The 20764-nt window shown below is 32.1% G+C and overlaps 1 protein-coding gene across 4 annotated transcripts in view; it reads left to right on the top strand.

The window, feature by feature from the left end:
- The window catches only part of LOC114334888 (pancreatic triacylglycerol lipase-like), a 221183-nt gene that overhangs the window by 95039 nt on the left and 105380 nt on the right, over nt 1–20764 (top strand). For all 4 annotated transcript variants that reach the window (XM_050642969.1, XM_050642966.1, XM_050642968.1 and 1 more), the window contains one exon: nt 20488–20642. In XM_050642969.1, coding sequence (XP_050498926.1) covers nt 20488–20642 — 155 coding nt within the window. The remainder of the gene's footprint in view (nt 1–20487; nt 20643–20764) is intronic.

Raw genomic sequence — 20764 nt, 5'->3', positions numbered from 1 at the left:
CAGTGAAGCATTGGTCCTAAAAAACATTCAAAAACAAACTCGCCACATTTGAAAAGCAAGTACTGAGGAGAATACTACGACCTCTAAGGGAAAACGAAATCTTCAGAATTCGATACAACAACGTCAGACCTCATTATAATACAAAGATTGCAATGAGCTGGACATGTGATAAGAATGGGAAAGGAGAGTCTACCAAAAAAAGCACTGAACGCTGGAATGTAGGGAAAGAGACCGATTGGAAAGCCCAGAAAGTTGGGAAGACACAGTAAGCAGCAACGCACAAGCACTGTTAGGAGTCGGTGTATGGAGAAGAGCAGCCACAAACAAACAAGGGTGGAGGCAAAAAACAAAGGAGACCAAGGCTCAATTTGGGCTGTAGCGTCGTAGAAGCAAGAAGAAGAAGAAGAAATAATAGAACACAACAGAATACCACAAGCATGGAAATCAAGCTTCCTAATACCTCTCTACAAAAAGGGAGACAAATTGGATCCGAAGAATTACAGAGAAATGAATTTATTACAACATTAAAATTAACAACCAAATTTATAACAAAGTAACTGAATGAAATTATAATAGTAGCAGAAAAACAAAACGGTTTTAGGTCAGGAAGATCATGCACCGAAGCTATACCTATTTATAATGAAGTAAATTCAAGAGAAATCATTAGAATACAATAAACCGGCATATTTCTGTTTCGTGGACCTTAAGAAGGCACTTGATAGGGTCAAAATAAATAATGTTATCCATTTATTGTACTCAAGAGAGGTACCTCTAAAACTATTTAAAACAATTTAAAAAATATCAGCCCGATCAACGCAATAAAAGTAACAATAGAAGATGAACTAACTGACTCAATTGAAGCTGCTAATAAGATATGACAGGGGGATTGGCTGAAAGTATTGAAGATCTTCAATTCCTTATAGATCGAGTGATTAGAGAATGCTCCAATAACGGACTTGGCATAAATACATCAAAGACAAAGTTACTTGTGGTTAGTAAACAAGACGTCGGACATATGCAACTAATTGTCAGCAATGAACCGATTACAAAAGTTAACCATTTTAAAAACCTAGGACGTTGGATAAACGAGACTCTAAACCCTGATGAAGCAATTAAAACTCGGATAGCAATTTCAAGAGGATCATTTATAAAACATAGATCTATACTGAGCAATTCCCAGCTGAATTTACAACTAATGATCTAGTTCTTAAAATGTTATGTGTATCCTGTATTACTATATGGATGTGAAACCTGGATCATGAAGGTTAATATGACAAACAAATTAGAAGCCCTAGAGATGTGGTCATATTGTAAAATGCTCAAAATATCAATGAGTTCAACGCATTTCAAACATAGAAGTCTTAAACAGAATAGGTCAAGGTGAAGGTGACTTAATGAAGATTATCAAAAAGAGAAAACTTAAATATCTGGGGCATTGAGACGCAGAAGATACTGGATACTGTAGTTAATACTTAACGGAAAGATCGAAGGAAAAAAAGAAAGAAATATCCATGGCTCTGAAACCTTCGTCAATAGACTGGCTTATCAGCAGATGAATTATTACATGCCGCGCAAGATCGAGAACGATATCGGAAACTTGTCATGGAAGCTATAGTATGGTATAGTTCGACCCAAACCCAGACATCCAAAGTGAAAGTTATCCTCCAACACCAAATTGTTCTATATGGTCCACATAATGTTCAGAAAAAAGTCCCACCATTTTGAGCGTCGGGTTTGGGGGGAGAGGGGGAGAAATCTGTAATTTCGTAGTTTTTTACGTTTTTCGTCAATATTTCTAAAACTAACCGGTTTAGCATGAACAACCCTCTACACAAAATTTTTCTACATTAAATTTGAAATAAAAAAAGGCCCTATGCATAACCCTTCTAAAATGAACGGTTCCAAAGTTACGGAGGTAGTATAGTATAATTGGTCCAAAAAAGGCCTAACCCAGACATCCAAAGTAAAAGTTTTCCTTCAACACCAAATTATTCTATATGGTCCACATATTGTTCAGTAAAAAGTTACACCATTTTGAGCGTCCGGTTTGGGGGGCAGATGGGGAGAAGTCGGCAAATTAGTAGTTTTTTTACGTTTTTCGTCAATATTTCTAAAACTATGCTTTAGCGTAAGGAATGTTCTATAGAAAAATGTTCTACATAAAATTTAAAACAAAAAGGTTCTATACATAATTGTTATAAAATCAACGGTTCCAGAGTTACGAAGGGTGAAAAGTGGAAGTTTTCGATACTTTTTATATTTACCGATTTCTCCCCCCTCACCCCCCAAACCCGAAGCTCAAAATGGTGTGACTGTTTTCTGAACATTATGTGGACCATATAGAACAATTTGGTGTTGGAGGATAACTTTCACTTTGGATGTCTGGCTTTTTGGTATAGTTATATCATAAATATTGCCCAAAAAATATAAAAAGTATCGAAAATCTCGACTTTTCACCCTCAGTAACTCTGGAACCATTGATTTTATAACAATTATGTATACAACATTTTTTGTTTTAAATTTCATGTAGAATATTTTGGTATTTAACATTGTTTACGCTAAAGCATAGTTTTAGAAATATTGACGAAAGTCTAAACTACTACTAATTTACCGGCTTCTCTCCCATTTCCCTCCCAAACCGGACGCTCAAAATGGTGTAACTTTTTACTGAACAATATGTGGACCATATAGAACATTTTGGTGTTGGAGGAAAACTTTTACTTTGGATGTTTGGGTTAGGCCTTTTTTTGGACCAGTTATACTATACTACCTCCGTAACTTTGGAACCACTCATTTTAGAAAGATTATGCATAGGGCCTTTTTTATTTCAAATCTAATGTAGAACAATTTTGTATAGAAGGTTGTTCATGCTAAACCGCATAGTTTTAGAAATATTGGCGAAAAACTTAAAAAACTACGAATTTACCGATTTCTCCCCCCTCTCCCCCCAAACCCGACGCTCAAAATGGTGTGACTTTTTTCTGGACATTGTGTGGACCATATAAACAATTTGGTGTTGAAGGATAACTTTCACTTTGGATGTCTGGGTTATGCCATCTTTTGGATCAACTATACTATACTACTACCCACGCCTAAAATTTGGGCACGGTACTCAAAGTAGAAGAAGAAGGGTCATTCCCTGAGTCCTCTGTTGTTCAACCTGCTCATGGATGAAATAATAAAACAAAGTAAGAACTAAAAACGGATACCAAATAGTAGAAACACAAGTTAAAATAATCTGCTGTGATCTCAAAGTGAACGTGATTTTTTATAACTTACGTTGCATCAATTTAATTAAACCACCACAAAATTTAACGTTTATAACGTTCATATAAATGTTAATTTCTACAAAAAAAAACAAAAGGCATGGAAATTGTTTACGCTTATTGTATCTGAAACTACGACCCAGTGTGCCAATGCGGCATATATGTTTTATTTTTAACTACACTCCGCCCTTCCTTTGGGCTATTGGCTCCGTGCGTCTCCCCTCTACTTACAGTCACGTGACACGCTGTCAGATTTTGTCAGGACGTTTTAACATTGAGTCTTATGGGATTATTTTGTTAAACTTGAATATTTTATTTTGTAGTGATTATAACCGAATACAATTGTTAGAATTCATTAGTTATTAATTTATACTGTAATTTATAGTGCAACAAAAATATTTTCTTTTTCGTTAATAAAGATTTATTGACATAAACTGCGATAGTGAGGTTATGTATACAAAATCAAACTGATAATCAATATTGGAAAGTGAAGAATTTATATCAGATTAAGTGCGTTTTTATTTTCTGTTTTTATTAATACATAATATCACTAGCGTCACACGGCATTTTTTTTAAAATGTCTCACGTAAACATACACAAAGCGTCCTGATAAAATTTCAAAAAACCGCCACCATGAGCAGGTCGGTCGATTTTGCTTTGACACTTTGTTAACGCTCGGAGCTAATATTGAAAGACTCACCAAAAGCAATGGGTGCGTTGGACGACCACAGCGGCTGGACAGCTGAGCCAGCGGTAGCGTTTAGACGACACCGCTGGAAGTCAGCCGCTGAGAGATTTACTAAGCTTTCCCTATGAATTTAATTTGATAGTCAATAATAATAAACTGAAGTTTAAATTCAAAAATATTTAAAAGTGTGAAGTGATTTATACAACACCCCATTTAACATCTGCACCATCAATCTTCACAAAAACCACAGTTATGTATTACATCAAATCCAATAAGATGTAAATTAGAGCATCAGGGTCATATAATAAAAGCACAAAAACGAATAACCCAGTAGGTAAAAGACAACAGGGTAGATCAAAATGATGGCGAGAATGCTGGACCTCATCGTCCGGGGAAGACTTGATGGCAATGAACAGACAGTAGTCTACTATCATGATCGATCATGCTAGAAAGAAGAAGAAGGAAGAAGAAGAGTTCATATTATAATAGACACAGTGATGGAGTTTAAATATATAGGCATCACACTATCTAACTACGGAAAACTCGAAACAGAAGTGGAAAAGCAAGTGAATACAGAGCCGCAGTTTGCCTGAATGAAGCAGTATGGAGAAATAAAATATCGGAAAAGGAATGAAAGGCAGAATTTGAAAAACAGTCATCAGAGACTAGTAATGGCATGGGCGACAGAAATACGAGCTGCCACAGAGAGGACAAAACTAATTCCATAAACACAGAGATTAAGACCCTTTATAAAATTTATGGTAAGAGATTATGGGACAGAGCTAGAGGTACAAATAAATATATGAAGTAGATGCAAAGTGGAGAACATTAATAGACCGGTCTAGTTAGACTCAAAAATATAAGTGAGGTTACAATAATTACCATCAAGCTGAAAATTGGCAGGATTGTTTAAAATGCCATCATAAATGGAATATGAAAAGTCCTCATAAATCCGACCCGAGCTAAAAAATTTACGCGGGGTCAAAGATCACCAAAATATGGTTTTTAGCGATTTTCAGCGAAACAGTAAGTTTTACCATAAAATTAGTTCTAACAAAAAATGTAGATTAGATAATAATCTATAAAAAATATTTTAATACTTTTTTTCGTAAGAGCCACCGTTTTTGAGATACAACCATTTAATGAGTTGAAAGAGTTCTAATCGTCATAATATATAATACACCACGTATCTTATATACATCGCTGAATCTGTAATAGAAGTAAAAATAATATTCTATCGGTCAACTTAACTTATATTACACATAATAATATAAGATATTATAAATATTACAGCTTGCGGTCTACCGAGGGATGCAATGTACGTATAAGCTGTATTATATTACAGTGCCAACAAAAAAAAAATTACAAGGTGAATGTAACGCGATAATAATAAGAATTATTATTTCAATTTTACGGCTTATTCCCAACATAAATTGTTAATTGATATGACAAAGTATTAACTTATAATAATTCTTCTTACTTATGCCTTATGCGTCTTATTCAATTTGTAAAGATGGGTTTTGTCGGAATAAACACGATCTATCGGTACGTCGGCTGATCTTATCACCCTAAAGCCATGGTTTGTTAGAACAGTGAGCGACGCACGGCATACGCGTACAGCAGAATCTGTTGTACTCGACGCACGGCAGATTTGACTGGGTCGGTTTGTTAGCATATTCTGTCGCTCTCAAAATAGTTTCAGTTTGACGTTTGTTCTCACGAAGGGTATATGTACGTAGAAAAAGAATTCTGACAAAATCAAAGCAATCATTTTATTACTCCTAGAAGAGGAGGCGGAAGAAGAGTTAATAATACTACATTTAAATAAAAGAAATAAAAATGTAAACGAAATGTTTTCATGTGCATTTAAATGAATAGTCGAAATAAGATTGTTTCAGAACGAGGAAAAATTTCGAGAATATTTTAGATTTAGACTGTCCAGGGATTTATTTGAAACTGTATTACAATTTATAAGGGATGAAATTACTAAAAAACCTTACAACAGAAGACAACATTCGATTTCTGCAGAAGAAATATTAAGCGTAACTTTGAAGTACCTAAGTTTTTTTTTATTTAGAGAAAAAATAAAAATACAGTGTTTAAGTACAAAAAAGAAAACTTCTTAAAAATGTATATCATAAATGTATCTTGCATTTCTGCATTGCTATAAATTGATTCTGGCGAAAATACAAACGAATTCACGCTCTGAGATCCTATATTGGGTTCCAAAGAATTTTTTGGTCACAAGAAATATTTGTTATGTATAGGAACCAATTCATATACCTAATTAATTTGCAGCCAGCTCAGTTTCATATCGCGAAACAATATTCATGAGTTCAGCTTTTATTCTTGCCTTTTCAATCGTAAGAAATTTCGATAATGTGGAAGCCACACTTTCAAAAAACATGTGTATAGAAGGATCACCTGATTTTTGAGCCAATGTCGATGATGTTTCCGAATTTTTAAAAAGTTTTTCAATCAAAGCGGTTCGTTCCTCTCGTCCCATTTTTAATTCACTCATTAATGAGAAATTTCTGTTTTTAGACATTGACTGTTTTCGATTAGGAGACTCCTTGTCAGACTGAAATGTAAATGTCAGAAATTTCTTGGAAATTTCTCTTATGTGGAAGTTATTGACCATTTGTATTTTATATTACCATTACATTGACCAAAATGGTTTCGAAGTAAAGAAACTTAGCAAGTGTATATTTCTGGCTCCTGGCGACAGGAACCATGAGTAATAAATCGTATAATACAATAGTAATAGAAATTAGATGTTCGCTTCCCGTGAATGAAGGGCACTACTGAAAGGTTTATAGTATATTTTGTTAAAGGCAACCTGCTTTTCTCTTTGAGTATTTACCCAAAGTATTGACCTGAAAACAGGTCAATTAACAGAGAACTATGTACATATTTAAAAATATGAAAATAGAATATTAATAAATAATATATTTAATCAAAGCATACTTTAATAGTGATCAGGGATCTGTATAATATGGCAAGAAAAAAATTGTGTTACGTGTTGAATAATAACGATACACTTTATTTTGTACCAACGTTGTTTTATTATAATGCATGCCTCAGTTTAATAAATAATAGTAATAATACCAATTAATTTAAATACCAATTAAATACTAATGATATCAATTTAATACAAGTGACTTTTTCATTTACTTTGTGCAATTTAAAATATTTCAAATCATCTAAACTTATTTTTGTTTGAATGAAATTAGTTTACCACCATATTGTACACCGTGAGTTCAGCTGAACGTTTGCGCCCAAATCAAACCCCAGCTGATTCCAGCGCACACCGTCGACGTACACTGCTGTCGGTCTTCAGAGCGCGCAGCTAAGCAGAACCTAACAATCCGTTAACATACAGAAGCCATTCCTTTGATTTGGACTGACGTGCGCGGCGTTCGACTGACTGTGAGTTGTGCGTCGCTCACTGTTCTAACAAACCGTGGCTTAACTATTCCTTTCTCAGAAGGGTTTGAACATAATAATGAAAAAAATTGGAATAAATCCTTTGTAAAAGGTATAAAATTTATTAAAATCCCTAAAGGGCTACATCAGAACAAAACGTTTTCGATTTTATTACAAAATCATCATCAGTGTAAGACCTAAAAGTAAGTATAACCTATTTTATTAATGTAAAATTGATATTTAAATTCTGACTAAGGTTTAAAACAAGTGGTTATACTCACAGTCTGGATGCTAGCTGAGCCACCAAAGAAATATAGGGGTAATAACCCTTCAAATATAAAATGTATGCTTTACAGATGCATATTTACTTAAAATGCCTTGTGATGGGCAAAAGGCAACAGGAATAATGCCCTAAGGTAAGGTATTTAAATTCCCAACATTTGGGATGCAAAAAAAAAATTGAGTTTACATTTCGATGACTTTATGGCAACTGAACGAAAGTTGAGTGATGTTTCTGAAAGGTGTCAAAGATCAAACCGAACAATGTGACATAATGGTTACCATGTATTACCTCAGCCAACTGATTGTGATATGATATTTAAAAAAAAAAAAAAAAAAAAATCGTTCATATCATAATACTTCCACTCTTTTACCCTTAGAGTTTAAAGTATGATCTCTGGGTCTCCCAGCCTTTCTCATCACACCTCATTACAGTAAATAATTTTGATATCTAACCATATATTTTTTTCATTAATTATTAACTGATATTTACCAACAATGCCAGCTGTATTCCAAAACACCCTCATACATCCATCCAATTTTAAACCTTTTCAATTTAACTCAGTAACTTGTTAAAAATAGAAAATGCAAAATAGAAATTGATGGTATCAGTATTGAACAAGTAATGGAAGTAAAATACCTTGGAATTACATTGTCAAGTTACGGAGACCTAGACAAAGAAGTGAGAAATCAAGTACAAAAAGCAAATAGATTGGCAGGATGCCTTAATAACACTATATGGCGAAACCGACATATTAACACTGAGATGAAGTCAAGAATTTATAAAGCCAGTGTAAGACCAATAATGACATATGCATCAGAAACAAGACCCGATACAGCCACAACACAAAGACTACTGGAAACGGCAGAGATGAGAGTACTGAGAAGAATTACAGGAAATACACTGAGAGATCGAAAGAGGAACGAAGATATTAGAAGACAATGTAACGTACAGTGTATAAACGAATGGACACTAAATAGAAAAAAAGAATGGAACAACCATATAACCAGAATGGGGGAGACACGTGTGGTCAAAATAGCACGAGATAAATCACCAATCGGCAGAAGAAGTATCGGCCGACCGCGCAAAAGATGGAGCGACAACCTTCCATAGAGGTATCAATCCGCCAATGAACAAGCAGAATTGCTTATAAAGAGGAAGAAGAAGAAGAAGAAGAAGAACTTGTTAAAAATATACCCTAATTCTTGAAATTTTTTTTTTTTAGTCCTAGATGTTTATGTTACATAAAAGGACCTATCATTTCTACCCAAGTTACGAGTTCAATTGATACCTTGTTTTCACTTCAATTTAATACACACATCTATCTCTAGCCAACCAACCTACATATCTTTATATCATATCAGCCTCCTCTTGTAAATTATACTACTTATCATAATTTCAACACTACTGTGATATCAGACCTCCACACACAATAGACTATCTAATTTACTCTTACAATTAGTACATTTAAACAATTTTTCATTCATAGTAAACTGAACTTTCATCAACACAGTTGGACTGCTTCCATTTTAAATTCGAACCACAATCATCAACCTTTACACATAAATAAAACATTTTAGCAAAAAGATTTTCCCACTTAATTACTGGGTCCCAGATGTTCCTATACATAAATGGATCCATTTCCGCTAATTTATTTATTTTCATTATTATTATGTATAGTTGGTTGCATACAATCTGGCTACTGCTCCATCCACATTATAAAAATCATTTAATACAACCTACAAAATTGGGGTAAACTGTATTATAGCCACATCTTTGTTGATGTTAGTTATTACTGTTGGAAATTTTTTTTTAATATCATATCACAATCAGTTGGCTGAGGTAATACATGGTAACCATTATGTCACATTGTTCGGTTTGATCTTTGACACCTTTCAGAAACATCACTCAACTTTCGTTCAGTTGCCATAAAGTCATCGAAATGTAAACTCAATTTTTTTTTGCATCCCAAATGTTGGGAATTTAAATACCTTACCTTAGGGCATTATTCCTGTTGCCTTTTGCCCATCACAAGGCATTTTAAGTAAATATGCATCTGTAAAGCATACATTTTATATTTGAAGGGTTATTACCCCTATATTTCTTTGGTGGCTCAGCTAGCATCCAGACTGTGAGTATAACCACTTGTTTTAAACCTTAGTCAGAATTTAAATATCAATTTTACATTAATAAAATAGGTTATACTTACTTTTAGGTCTTACACTGATGATGATTTTGTAATAAAATCGAAAACGTTTTGTTCTGATGTAGCCCTTTAGGGATTTTAATACATTTTATACCTTTTACAAAGGATTTATTCCAATTTTTGTGATTGATGGTATACAGCCAACTACAGAAAAACTTTTCTTTCCTTGTGGATAATAATGAAAGCCAACTTTCTAGACAAATTGTTTATTGCTAAGTACTAATAAACATTTCAGTATACAATAAACTTTATCCAAATTTAGTTTGTTTACTATTATGCAAATTACATCGTTATCTTCCTGGGTGGCGAAATTCTTCAGGTAGATGACACCCTCGAGGTATTAATTAGTCTTGAGTACTACTCCGGAGTGAAAATACGTGTTAAACCTAATTTTACTTGACTTTGCTGAAGGTTTTAAAAAACTAATTTAACTCCACAAGAAGTTATTTCCAACGGAATTAGCTTTCTTCTCTCTATGTATGAAGCGCCTAAAAAAACTACGTGCTTAGATAAGTTTCGATATGCATGTTTCTTTAAAAATACTCGAAATAAAAAACAAGTGCAGTTATCTTGTCTTCCTCCAACCTCAGCGGCTGCTCATCAACATATTTTTCGGGTATATTACCAAGTTCAAGTGTGGCTTGGTTATCAGCTAGATCAAAAAGACTGGGGATGGAAATTAGTCGACAGTACATTAGCACCAATTCAAACTTTATTCCCACCTGCGCCGGAAAAACTCCTGAACACAATTTTTTGCAACTGTAAAGAGGGATGTAGCGCTAAATGTGGTTGCAAAAAAGTTGGACTGTTTTGTTTAGTATCATGCACTAATTGTCAAAACCGGTCGTGCTCCAATGTTGAATCACCAACAATTGAGGGTTCATTTGATTCTATCGAGGAGCCATGAGATGTGTCATTATCGAAGCAATTTACTTGCACCCAGGATGAACAAGAAGAAGAAGAAGAAGAAGAACTAGAAGGTGAAGAAGAAAAACAATGAGAAGAAGAAGCAGAAGTATTAAAAAATTATGAACCAGTTAAATAAATTTCCCCTTTTTTTAATTTATACCGCTTTTTATAACTTTTATCATTTTTAACCCTTGCCAATATCACGTGTTCAATAGCTTCAAATTAAATAGAATCATAACAGAATCGGTGGAATAGGCCTACTGGGGAAACCACGTTAAAAAAACGCGCTAAGTACACTACCTCAAATGTGGTGTGGAAACGTGTTCGCATATTATGACGATTACAACTTTTTGAATCGTTGTATCTCAAAAACGGTGGCTCTTAGGAAAAAAAGTAATAAGACATTTTTATAGATAATTATCCAATCTATATTTTTTGTTAAAACTAATTTTATGATAAAACTTACCGTTTCGCTGAAAACCGCTAAAAACTATATTTGGTGACCTTTGCCCCCGCGTAAATTTTTTAGCTCGGGTCGGATTTATGAGGACTTTTTAGATTTCATTTTGTATTTTGAACAATCTTGCCAATTTTCAGCTTGATGGTAATTTTTGTAGCCTCGGATGTGTAAGTTGACCAGAGTATAATAACTGGATAATAATAAAAAATGTAGAATGAAGTGAATTTCATCAAAAGGATGCCGATCAGTGGGAAGACCATGAAAATTTACTGGGGGCACGTTAAAAAACCAGACAGTCATGTCTATACAAAAAGAGCAAGAAGACATAACTTTAACTGATCCACATATCTTTAGATTTTGCGTAAAATATAAAACAGAATTTGTATGAAGTACTTACATTAAAAGTCCACATTTTTTTGGTTAATTTTTTTCAAAAATTTTGATAGTGACAAATTTTTGAACATTGACAACTGATATTCAGAGTGAGTTTTATGTATGGAAACCATCAATTATCTCAAAAAAGGCTTGCACGATTTTTTAGGTTTTTTGATGGGTAAGGGTTTTATAATGCGGCCGATATTATAGTAATAATTACATTGTTACTACATTTTCCATTTTTCTGGAAATTTAATGAATTTTCTTATTTCCAATGGAACACCCTGTCTATTTTTTGCTTTTTGAAGTATTTAACAAATAATGATTTTAACATTTTTCATGTTATATTCCCTATACCTAAATGCCATAATTTCGGAGTTATTGCTACATTTATAAAAAAATTAACAAATTATAAAAATCAATTTTTTCGGCCCGTGTAGAGATTATTTTATGTACGTTCTTTGGATCATTGGGAACAAAAATGGTCTTTTGTAATTTTTCTCTAAAATTAATCGTTTTCGAGTTATAAACAATTTAAAACAGAAAAAATGGAATAATGGCGGTTTTCAAGGTACAAAAATATAAGTAAATAATATAATTTTTGATATGAAATTACGACCTATTTTATTAGCCTTATTTTATCAGACACCGATAAGTATAATTTAAGCTGGTTTTATTTTCAAACATTGTTTTTAGTTATTAATACGATCGCCCGTCCTCTCCTATGCGATTCATTAACAATTAAAAAGCAATGTTTTAGAATAAAACGTGCCAAAAAAATCTTATGCAAGCTTATAGAAGAAGGATTGAGCTTGAATTTAAGTACATACTTCGTAATTTCAAACATATTTTTTACTTGTTTTTGAACCTTGAAAATCGTCATTATTCGATTTTTTCAGTTTTAAATTGTTTATAACTCGAAAACGATTAACTTTAGAGAAAATGACAAAAGATATTTTTTGTTTCCAATGATCCAAAGAACGTAAAATAGTGTCTACCCGGGCCAAAAAAAAATTTATTTTTATAATTTGTTTAAATTTTCTTTAAATAAATGTAGCCATAACTTCGAAATTATGGCATTTAAGTATAGGGAGTACCTATAACATGAAAAATAATCATTATTTCTTAAGAACTGTGTGTTTGAGCTGTGGTTATAGAAGAATGGTTTCACTTTTAGAAACGTTGTGAGAGCTTCTTCAAATCTGTATTTGATCGCTTTACTTGTTTTTAGCTGGTCTGTAATATAACATCCCAAATATTTAATGTGAGCAACTTTGTCGATGTTTTGTTGATCTATCCTGTAGGGAAGCATTGCCGTGTGGTTGAAGACTAAATATCATAAATTTTGTCCTAAAAGCATTAATTTTTTAACCCATTTATCACCCTGCCGTGTTTACGAAATCCAATAACTCTTGCAGGCCCTGAAAAATATCACATAAAATAACAGTGTCGTCAGCGTGTCTAAGATTATTATTAATCAGTTCACCATTGAGTTTCATTTCAAAGTTTTTATCTTACAAAACCTGTTTGAAAGTTGTATCAGAGTAGATATTAAATAACAGCGCGGATACAGTACATTCATTCTGACGCCTTTTTGAATGCAACATTCGTCGGTTAATGCTCTATCGACTCTTATAAATAGCTTTCTGCTTGAAACACAAGTTTTCTATGGTACGTAGGTTTTTACCAGCAATGCCTTTTATACTTAACATGTTCAAAAGCGTTCCATGCTGTACCCTATCGAAAGTCTTTTCCTAATCTATAAAAGCCATCCCATAAATACTCTACCAACTATTCATCCTCTCATCCATTAATCCCTATTCTGTAGCCGTACAATACTCTAGACTAGTCTAGAGGTAGTAAATAGAGAAGTTAGGAATACAGAAAATTATACTTATTTTCATAGTTGATTTTTTCGTAAACAGATTACCGGATTCCGCTAACTATTTTATTGTTTTTTCCGCTAATTATTTCAGATTTTTCTTTATTATTTACCTAGTTGTACAAATGTTTATTCAAACTTCTTTTGTGTACCTACTTATACCGGGTGGAAGAAAAGAAATGGTTTTATTATAGTCTTGTGATTTGTGAACATTTTGTTTTTCGAAAATCCCTGATATCTTCAGAAAAAAAGAAAATATACAGTTTTGTAGTTTAACATGTGTTTTGACCCTACCAAAACTTTAAGTCAACCTGTAGGAAGAAAAAGGTAGGAAAGGTGTAGTTTCATATTTTGTGAACATTTTATTTTTTTATTTTCTTGATATCTTTAATAATAAAGAAACTAGACGGTTTGACTCTAATATGTGTTTTAACTGTCGACATGCGATACATGAGGAGTTCATGTCTTATCATACCACTAAGATAAAGTTATTTCCTTATACAGTGCGAAAGGAACAGAGTGTTCAAAGAAAAAAATCTGTATAATGTACCTCTCGCTATTTAAGGAGCCTTTACGTAGACACCAAATTCGTACTTACTCTCAAGGAAATTCCAGTCCAAAACATCACAGAGCCTCCATTAAACAATCTCGTCTCTCTTATGTTGCGTTGTGCATACCGCTTACCTGGTGGACAAATAACTCTTATAGGTATCGATAGAAAGTGTTTACGTTATGTGCTTTTCTGTTTTTAAACTTTTGTTAACTGTTTTTTTTTATTGTTAATTTAGTATTGTTGCAGTTAAAACACATGTTAAGAGTAAAACCACATATTTTCTTTGTTTTTAAATATATCAGGGACATTGAAAAAAAAACAAAATGTTCACAAAACATAAAACTAGAATACGATTCCGATGTCAACTCACATTTGTACCTTGTCCTCCCTACAGGGTCTCAAAATTAACATAAGAAACACATTCGTTTCTTCCACCCTGTATAATTACAAAAAAGAATTTTGAGTAAACCTTTGCACAACTGTATAAATACTAAAGAAAAATCGAAAAATATGTATTAAAACAAAATTAGCGGAATCCGTTAATCGTTAATCTGTCTACGAAAAAATCAACTATGAAAATAAGCGTAATTTTCGATATCCCTAACTTATGCCTCGCAGTATATTTATTTCACACTACTTATTTCATATGATTTAATAGTCCATTCTTTCACGGTATTTGCTCTAAATTTTATAGAACCGCTTGGATTGACATGAAGTTTGGCATACGTATAGCTTGCATGTCAAAGAAAAAAAGTGATATTGTGCCGATGTGTGCTTTTGCCCTGGGGCTGACTTTCACCCCCTCTTGGGGGTGAAAAAATATGTCCTAATTAAGTCCGGAAATGGGTAAACTGACTAATTTTAAGTAACTTTTGTTCTATAGAGCTTTTTCGCCAAGTCAACACTTTTCGAGTTATTTGCTAGTGAATATGTTCATTTTTCAACAAAATAACCACATTTTTAGACGGTTTTTCGCAAATCACTCAAAAAGTAAGTATTTTGTCGAAAAAAACGTTCTTACCAAAAATATAGCCTATATAAAATTACAAAAAATGGTGTACGCGTTAGGTCTCTGGATCTCGTAGAACCAGAGTTATAGCCAATGAAAAATAGATTCATATTCACCAAATTTCAAATAGAATATTTCGACGTGAAATATCCAAAAAATTAAGCACTTTTTGGGGAAAATCCATTATAACTTTTTTAAAGTGTTTAAAAAAGCTTTATTTATGTTTTTACAAAAAGTTTATAGCATTAAATTTAAGCGAGTTACGCTCAAAATAAGGTTGGTCACTTTTGTTTTGGCAAAAAAAAATCGGGAAGACCACCCCCTAATTAGCAACTTAAATGAAATAAATAATTACCGCTTTACAAATTATTTTACTTTTATGTTGTGTTTATATGATCTGTAAGTTTTATCGATTCAAAGTGCTTATTTTTGAAAAAATTTGGTTTCAAAATAAAATTTTTAAAAATGTTAATTTTAAAAAATATGCATTTTTTCAAAATAACTTAAAAATTGTTAGAGATACCAAAAATCTCGAAAAACAAAAAAAGTCAGCATTGCTTTTCTGAATATCATGTATTTTTTTATTTTTCTGTTAGACAAAAATTGATTAAGATTTGGTGTTTCCAAATTTGCATATATTCATGATCAGTGACTCGTTAAACCCCTTTTAACTACAGCCCTTTCAAAAATAAGGACTTTGAACCGATGAAACATATAAATCATATAAGCAATACATACACGCGTCAAGAAACTTGTGAAGTCGTAACGATTAAGTTCATTTAAGATACTAATTAGTGGGCGATTTTCTCGATTTTTTTACCAAAATCAAAAGGGACTAACTTTATTTTGAGCGTAACTTGTTTACTTTTGATGCTAGAAATTTTTTTTATAAAACAAAAATGAAGCTGTTTTTAAACACTTTAAATAAGTTGTAATTAGTTTTCCCCCAAATGCGCTTCATTTTTGGTTATTTCACGTTAAAGTATTCCATTTGGAATTTGACGAATATGAACCTATTTTTCATTAGCTATAACTCTGCTTCTACTAGGTATAGAGACGTGATATATACACCATTTTTTAAAATTTTTACAGGCTATATTTTTGCCACGAATATTTTTTCGACAAAATACTTACTATTAGAGTTATTTGCGAAAAACCGTCTAAAAGCGTGGTTACTTTGTTGAAAAGATGAACATTTTCACTGCCAAATAACTCCAAAAGTATTGACTTAGTGAAAAAACTCTATAGAACAAAAGTTACATAAAATTAGCCAGTTTATCCATTTCCCGACTTACTTTGGAAGAATATTTTTTCACCCCCAAGAGGGGGTGAAAACCACCCCCAGGGCAAAAGCACATATCGGCACAATATCACTTTTTTTCTTTGACTTGTTAGCTATGTGTATGCCAAATTTCATGTCAATCCAAGCGGTTCTTTAAAATTTAGAGGTTTTGCAATATTTTATCGTTAAAGAACGGACTATAAATGTTTCCATTTTAAATTTATCCATATTAGTATAGGCAAATATGTGGACACATTTAAATATTCAATAAATACCGCTAATTTTGTATGTATTAGATAGTTAGTAAAATATTGCAAAACCTCTAAATTTTAAAGAACCGCTTGGATTGACATGAAATTTGGCATAGACATAGCTAAGAAGTCAAAGAAAAAAAGTGATAGTGTGCCGATGTGTGCTTTTGCCCTGGGGGTGAGTTTCGCCCTCTTTTGGGGGTGAAAAACATATGTTCGAAATAAGTCCGGAAATGGATAAAATGACTAATTCTAAGCAACTTTTGTTCTAAAAGATTTTTCACCAAGTTAATACTTTTCCAGTTATTTTCGAGTGAATATGTTAATTTTTCTACAAAATAGCCACGTATTCAGACGGTTTTTCGCAAATAACTCAAAAAGTAAGTATTTGGTCGAAAAAAAATTCTTATCAAAAATATAGCACGTAAAAAAAGTAAAAACATGGTATATATATTAGACCACTATACCTAGTAGAAGCAGAATTCTAGCTAATAAAAAATAGGTTTATATTCGTCAAATTCCAAATTGTATATTTTAACGTGCAATAACCAAAAAACGAAGCACTTTTTTGTAGAAAACTCATTTTAACTTTTTTAAAGCGTTTAAAAAATGCTTATTTTTCTTTTTTAAAAAAATTTTTTAGCCTAAAAAGTTAACAAGTTACGCTAAAAATAAAGTTGGTCCTTTTTTTGGTAAGAAATCGGGAAAATCGCCCCCTAATTAGCATTTCAAATGAACTTAATTGTTACCACTTTACAAGTTCTTTACTCGCGTATGTATTGATCATATGATCTGTAAGTTTCATCGGTTCAAAGTCCTTATTTTTGAAAGAGCTGTAGTTAAAAGGGCTTGAACGAGTCACTTATCATGAGTGTATGGAAATTTAGAAACACCGAATCTTAAACAATTTTTGTCTTATAGAAAAACAAAAAAATACAAAATATTCAGAAAAGTAAAGCCGACTTTTTTTATTGTTTAAAATTTTTGGTATCTCTAACAATTTTTAAGTTATTTTGAAAAAAAGAATTTTTTTCAAAATTAAAATTTTTAAAAATTTTATTTTAAAACCACATTTTTTCAAAATAAGCACTTTGAATCGATGAAACTTACAGATCATAAATATAAAAACAACATAAGTAAAGAAACTTGTGAAGCGGTAACGATTAATTTCATGTAAATTACCAATTGGGGGGTGATCTTCCTGATTTTTTTTGCCAAAACAAAAGGGACCAACTTTATTTTGAGCGTAACTTGCTTACATTTGATGCTAGAAATTTTTTTGATAAAAACAGAAATAAAGCTTTTTTTAAATAATTTAAGAAAGTAGTAATGTGTTTTCCCCAATAATGCTTCATTATTTGGATATTTCACATTGAATTATTCTATTTAGAATTTTTCGAATATGAACCTATTTTTCATTATTTATAACTCTGCTTTTGCTAGGTATAGAGACCTAATACATACACCATTTTTTTCACTCTTTTATAGGCTATAGTTTTGCTCGGAATATTTTTTTCGACAAAATACTTACGTTTTGAGTTATTTGCGAAAAACCGTCTAAAAACGTGATTATTTTGTTGAAAAATGAACATATTCACTTGCAAATAACTCGAAAAGTGTTGATTTAGTGAAAAAACTCTATAGAACAAAAGTTGCTTAAAATTAGTCAGTTTATCCATTTCGGGACTTATCTTATATTTTTTTCACTCCCAAGATGGGGTGAAACTCACCCCAGGTCAAAAGCACACATCGGCACCATATCACTTTTTTTCTTTGACATGTTATCTATGCCTATGCCAAATTTCATGTCAATCCAAGCGGTTCTTTAAAATTTACAGCAAAAACTGTGAAAGAATGTTTTTCTTGGCAATAAAATCATGAAGTCATGTAAAGTGGTAGGTTTACTCTTTATCGTATTAGTAATACTTCTTAGGTAACATTTACTTTTATTTCTTGGACTACATACGCAGAGTTGAATAAACTACAAGTTCTAGAAGACGTGCAAAATTATTCAAAGACAAAAGTGTATTATACATTTTTGTTCAGCTTAAATAATATCTAAAGTGGTAGGTACGGCAAAATTTGGTATTTATGATTAAACTTAGTTTTCACGACAGAAATAAGTGACAAAGTGATATTATAAAATCACTGAAGTTTTAGAATCAATAGCCAAATTAATTTCAGTAGTCTGTTACAAATGAAATTAAACTCAATTATCTCGGGAACGATTGGACAATTTTTATAGATTTTGATGGGTAAGGGTCTTTTAATACGGTCGATATATAATTACATTGTTGTCAGATCTTCCGTTTTTCTGGAAATCTTATGAACTTTCTTATTTCAAATGGAACACCCTGTATATTTTTTGCGTTTTGAAGTCCTTAAGAAATACTGATTATTTTTCATGTAATATTCCCTTTTATTAAATGCCTTAATTTCGGAGCTATTGCTACACTTATTTTTAAAAATTTTATAAACAAATTATAAAAATATTTTTTTTAAGCGATGAACCGGCGGCGGATATGAAACGTCCCATTCCTGTCGATATATTCCTTGTTGCAAATGTTTCATTTTGTATACACGTTGGAATAGTAATTGTACAACAAGAGAGAAAAAAGACATATTTCTCACGAGCGCAGAAGTTTGTTGGCACGAGCCGAGATACGAGGCGAGTGCCGCAAATCAAGCGAGGGAGAAATATGTCGTTTTCTCACGTGTTGTACACTGTACTTTTTCTATGGATGCGTTTTTGCCAAGAGTTGAAATTTCAAAATTAAATAATTTAGGGACTTTTATGTAGATTATATGCTAAAATTTAAATAAAATACATATTATACACATATGTAGGTATTTAATATTCTTAATATTTATATACTTTTAGTTATTTAAAATTATCGTTACCAGTTATATTTGAACATTTTTGAAAGATAATTCCTGGTAAGTTTTGATTTGACACATTTTATTTGACAAAAATATTTGTGTTTGTATTGTGCATGTTACCATGGAAGTCGCGATTCTACGTATGGAACCCGTGAGAAAAAATATTTCTCACTGCAATGGCCGACTTTTCTCACAGCCTGAGAAATTGTTCGTTTTGAATGTATGTAAGTAGCGAGAGAAGTTGCACATTGTATAGCATCCATAGAAAAATACATTTTCGTTATGCATAAAATGCAATTTTCATTTTAACAACGTGGAATGAAGTAAAGTAGTTATATTGAAGGTATACAGCCAACTACAGGGTTTACCCCCTTTTTAAAGTTTTAATTTTCATTTTCTTCTTTTTCTTCTTTTACTTCTTGGAGATCTTTCGATCTGTTTAATTCTGAAGCTGCCTCTGGTTAATTTCCTGGGAGGTATATTATTGCCAACTATCCCTCCATCTTTTAGGTGGTCTTCCGGGGGTCTTGAACCGGCGGGTTGTTTTCTAGGTCAATAAAATTTTCATTTTACCATCATAAATTTAGTTCACAAAATTTGAACTGACACTTTTCCGAATCGAAATCAAAAAGTTTCTGAAAATTGGTAGGTTTAGTGCTTTTTACTGCTTCATTGCCTCGCCCAATATCTATCTTTACGAATATGTATAAAAAGTCTGTAAGTTTCGTTTAAATTTTTAGGGTTTTTGTAAAAAAAACTGTTTAATTGCTGTGTCGGTTTTACTTTATTATTGATAATTATCGTATAATTTATGTACGCCAAGTTATTACTATTAACTCATAAAATCCAAGAATATGTCAGGGATAAAATTTAAATTTTACATTAAGATTTTAATGATCAATATCTTTTTAACGTACTTAAAGTACTTAACGTACTTAACGTTAGTAACGTATGATACTTATCGTATTTTAGCAATTATTATTGTGAAACTCTTTTATTAAACTACTTTTTTATTTTCAGTTGAAAATGAGACACGTTGTTATGACGAACTGGGATGTCTCAATATCACCAGGACCTGGTACCACCTGATTAACAGACCTTTTAATGTATTTCCCTTGCCAAGATCTGTGATAAATACTAGATTTATATTATATACACGACTAAATCCGTCTGACGTAAGTAACTAAAAAATAATAATGATATTACTACAGTCCATCATACACACAATCGTATATACTTCAGTTACCTATTTATTGCTTTACATATTTTTCTAATTTGCTGTCGCTATATACTGTAG

Source organism: Diabrotica virgifera, chromosome 2 (assembly GCF_917563875.1).
Source record: "Diabrotica virgifera virgifera chromosome 2, PGI_DIABVI_V3a".
Classification (NCBI taxonomy): domain Eukaryota; kingdom Metazoa; phylum Arthropoda; class Insecta; order Coleoptera; family Chrysomelidae; genus Diabrotica; species Diabrotica virgifera.
The sequence above is the reverse complement of the archived record's forward strand: the minus strand, read 5'-3'. Positions and strand labels throughout refer to the sequence as shown.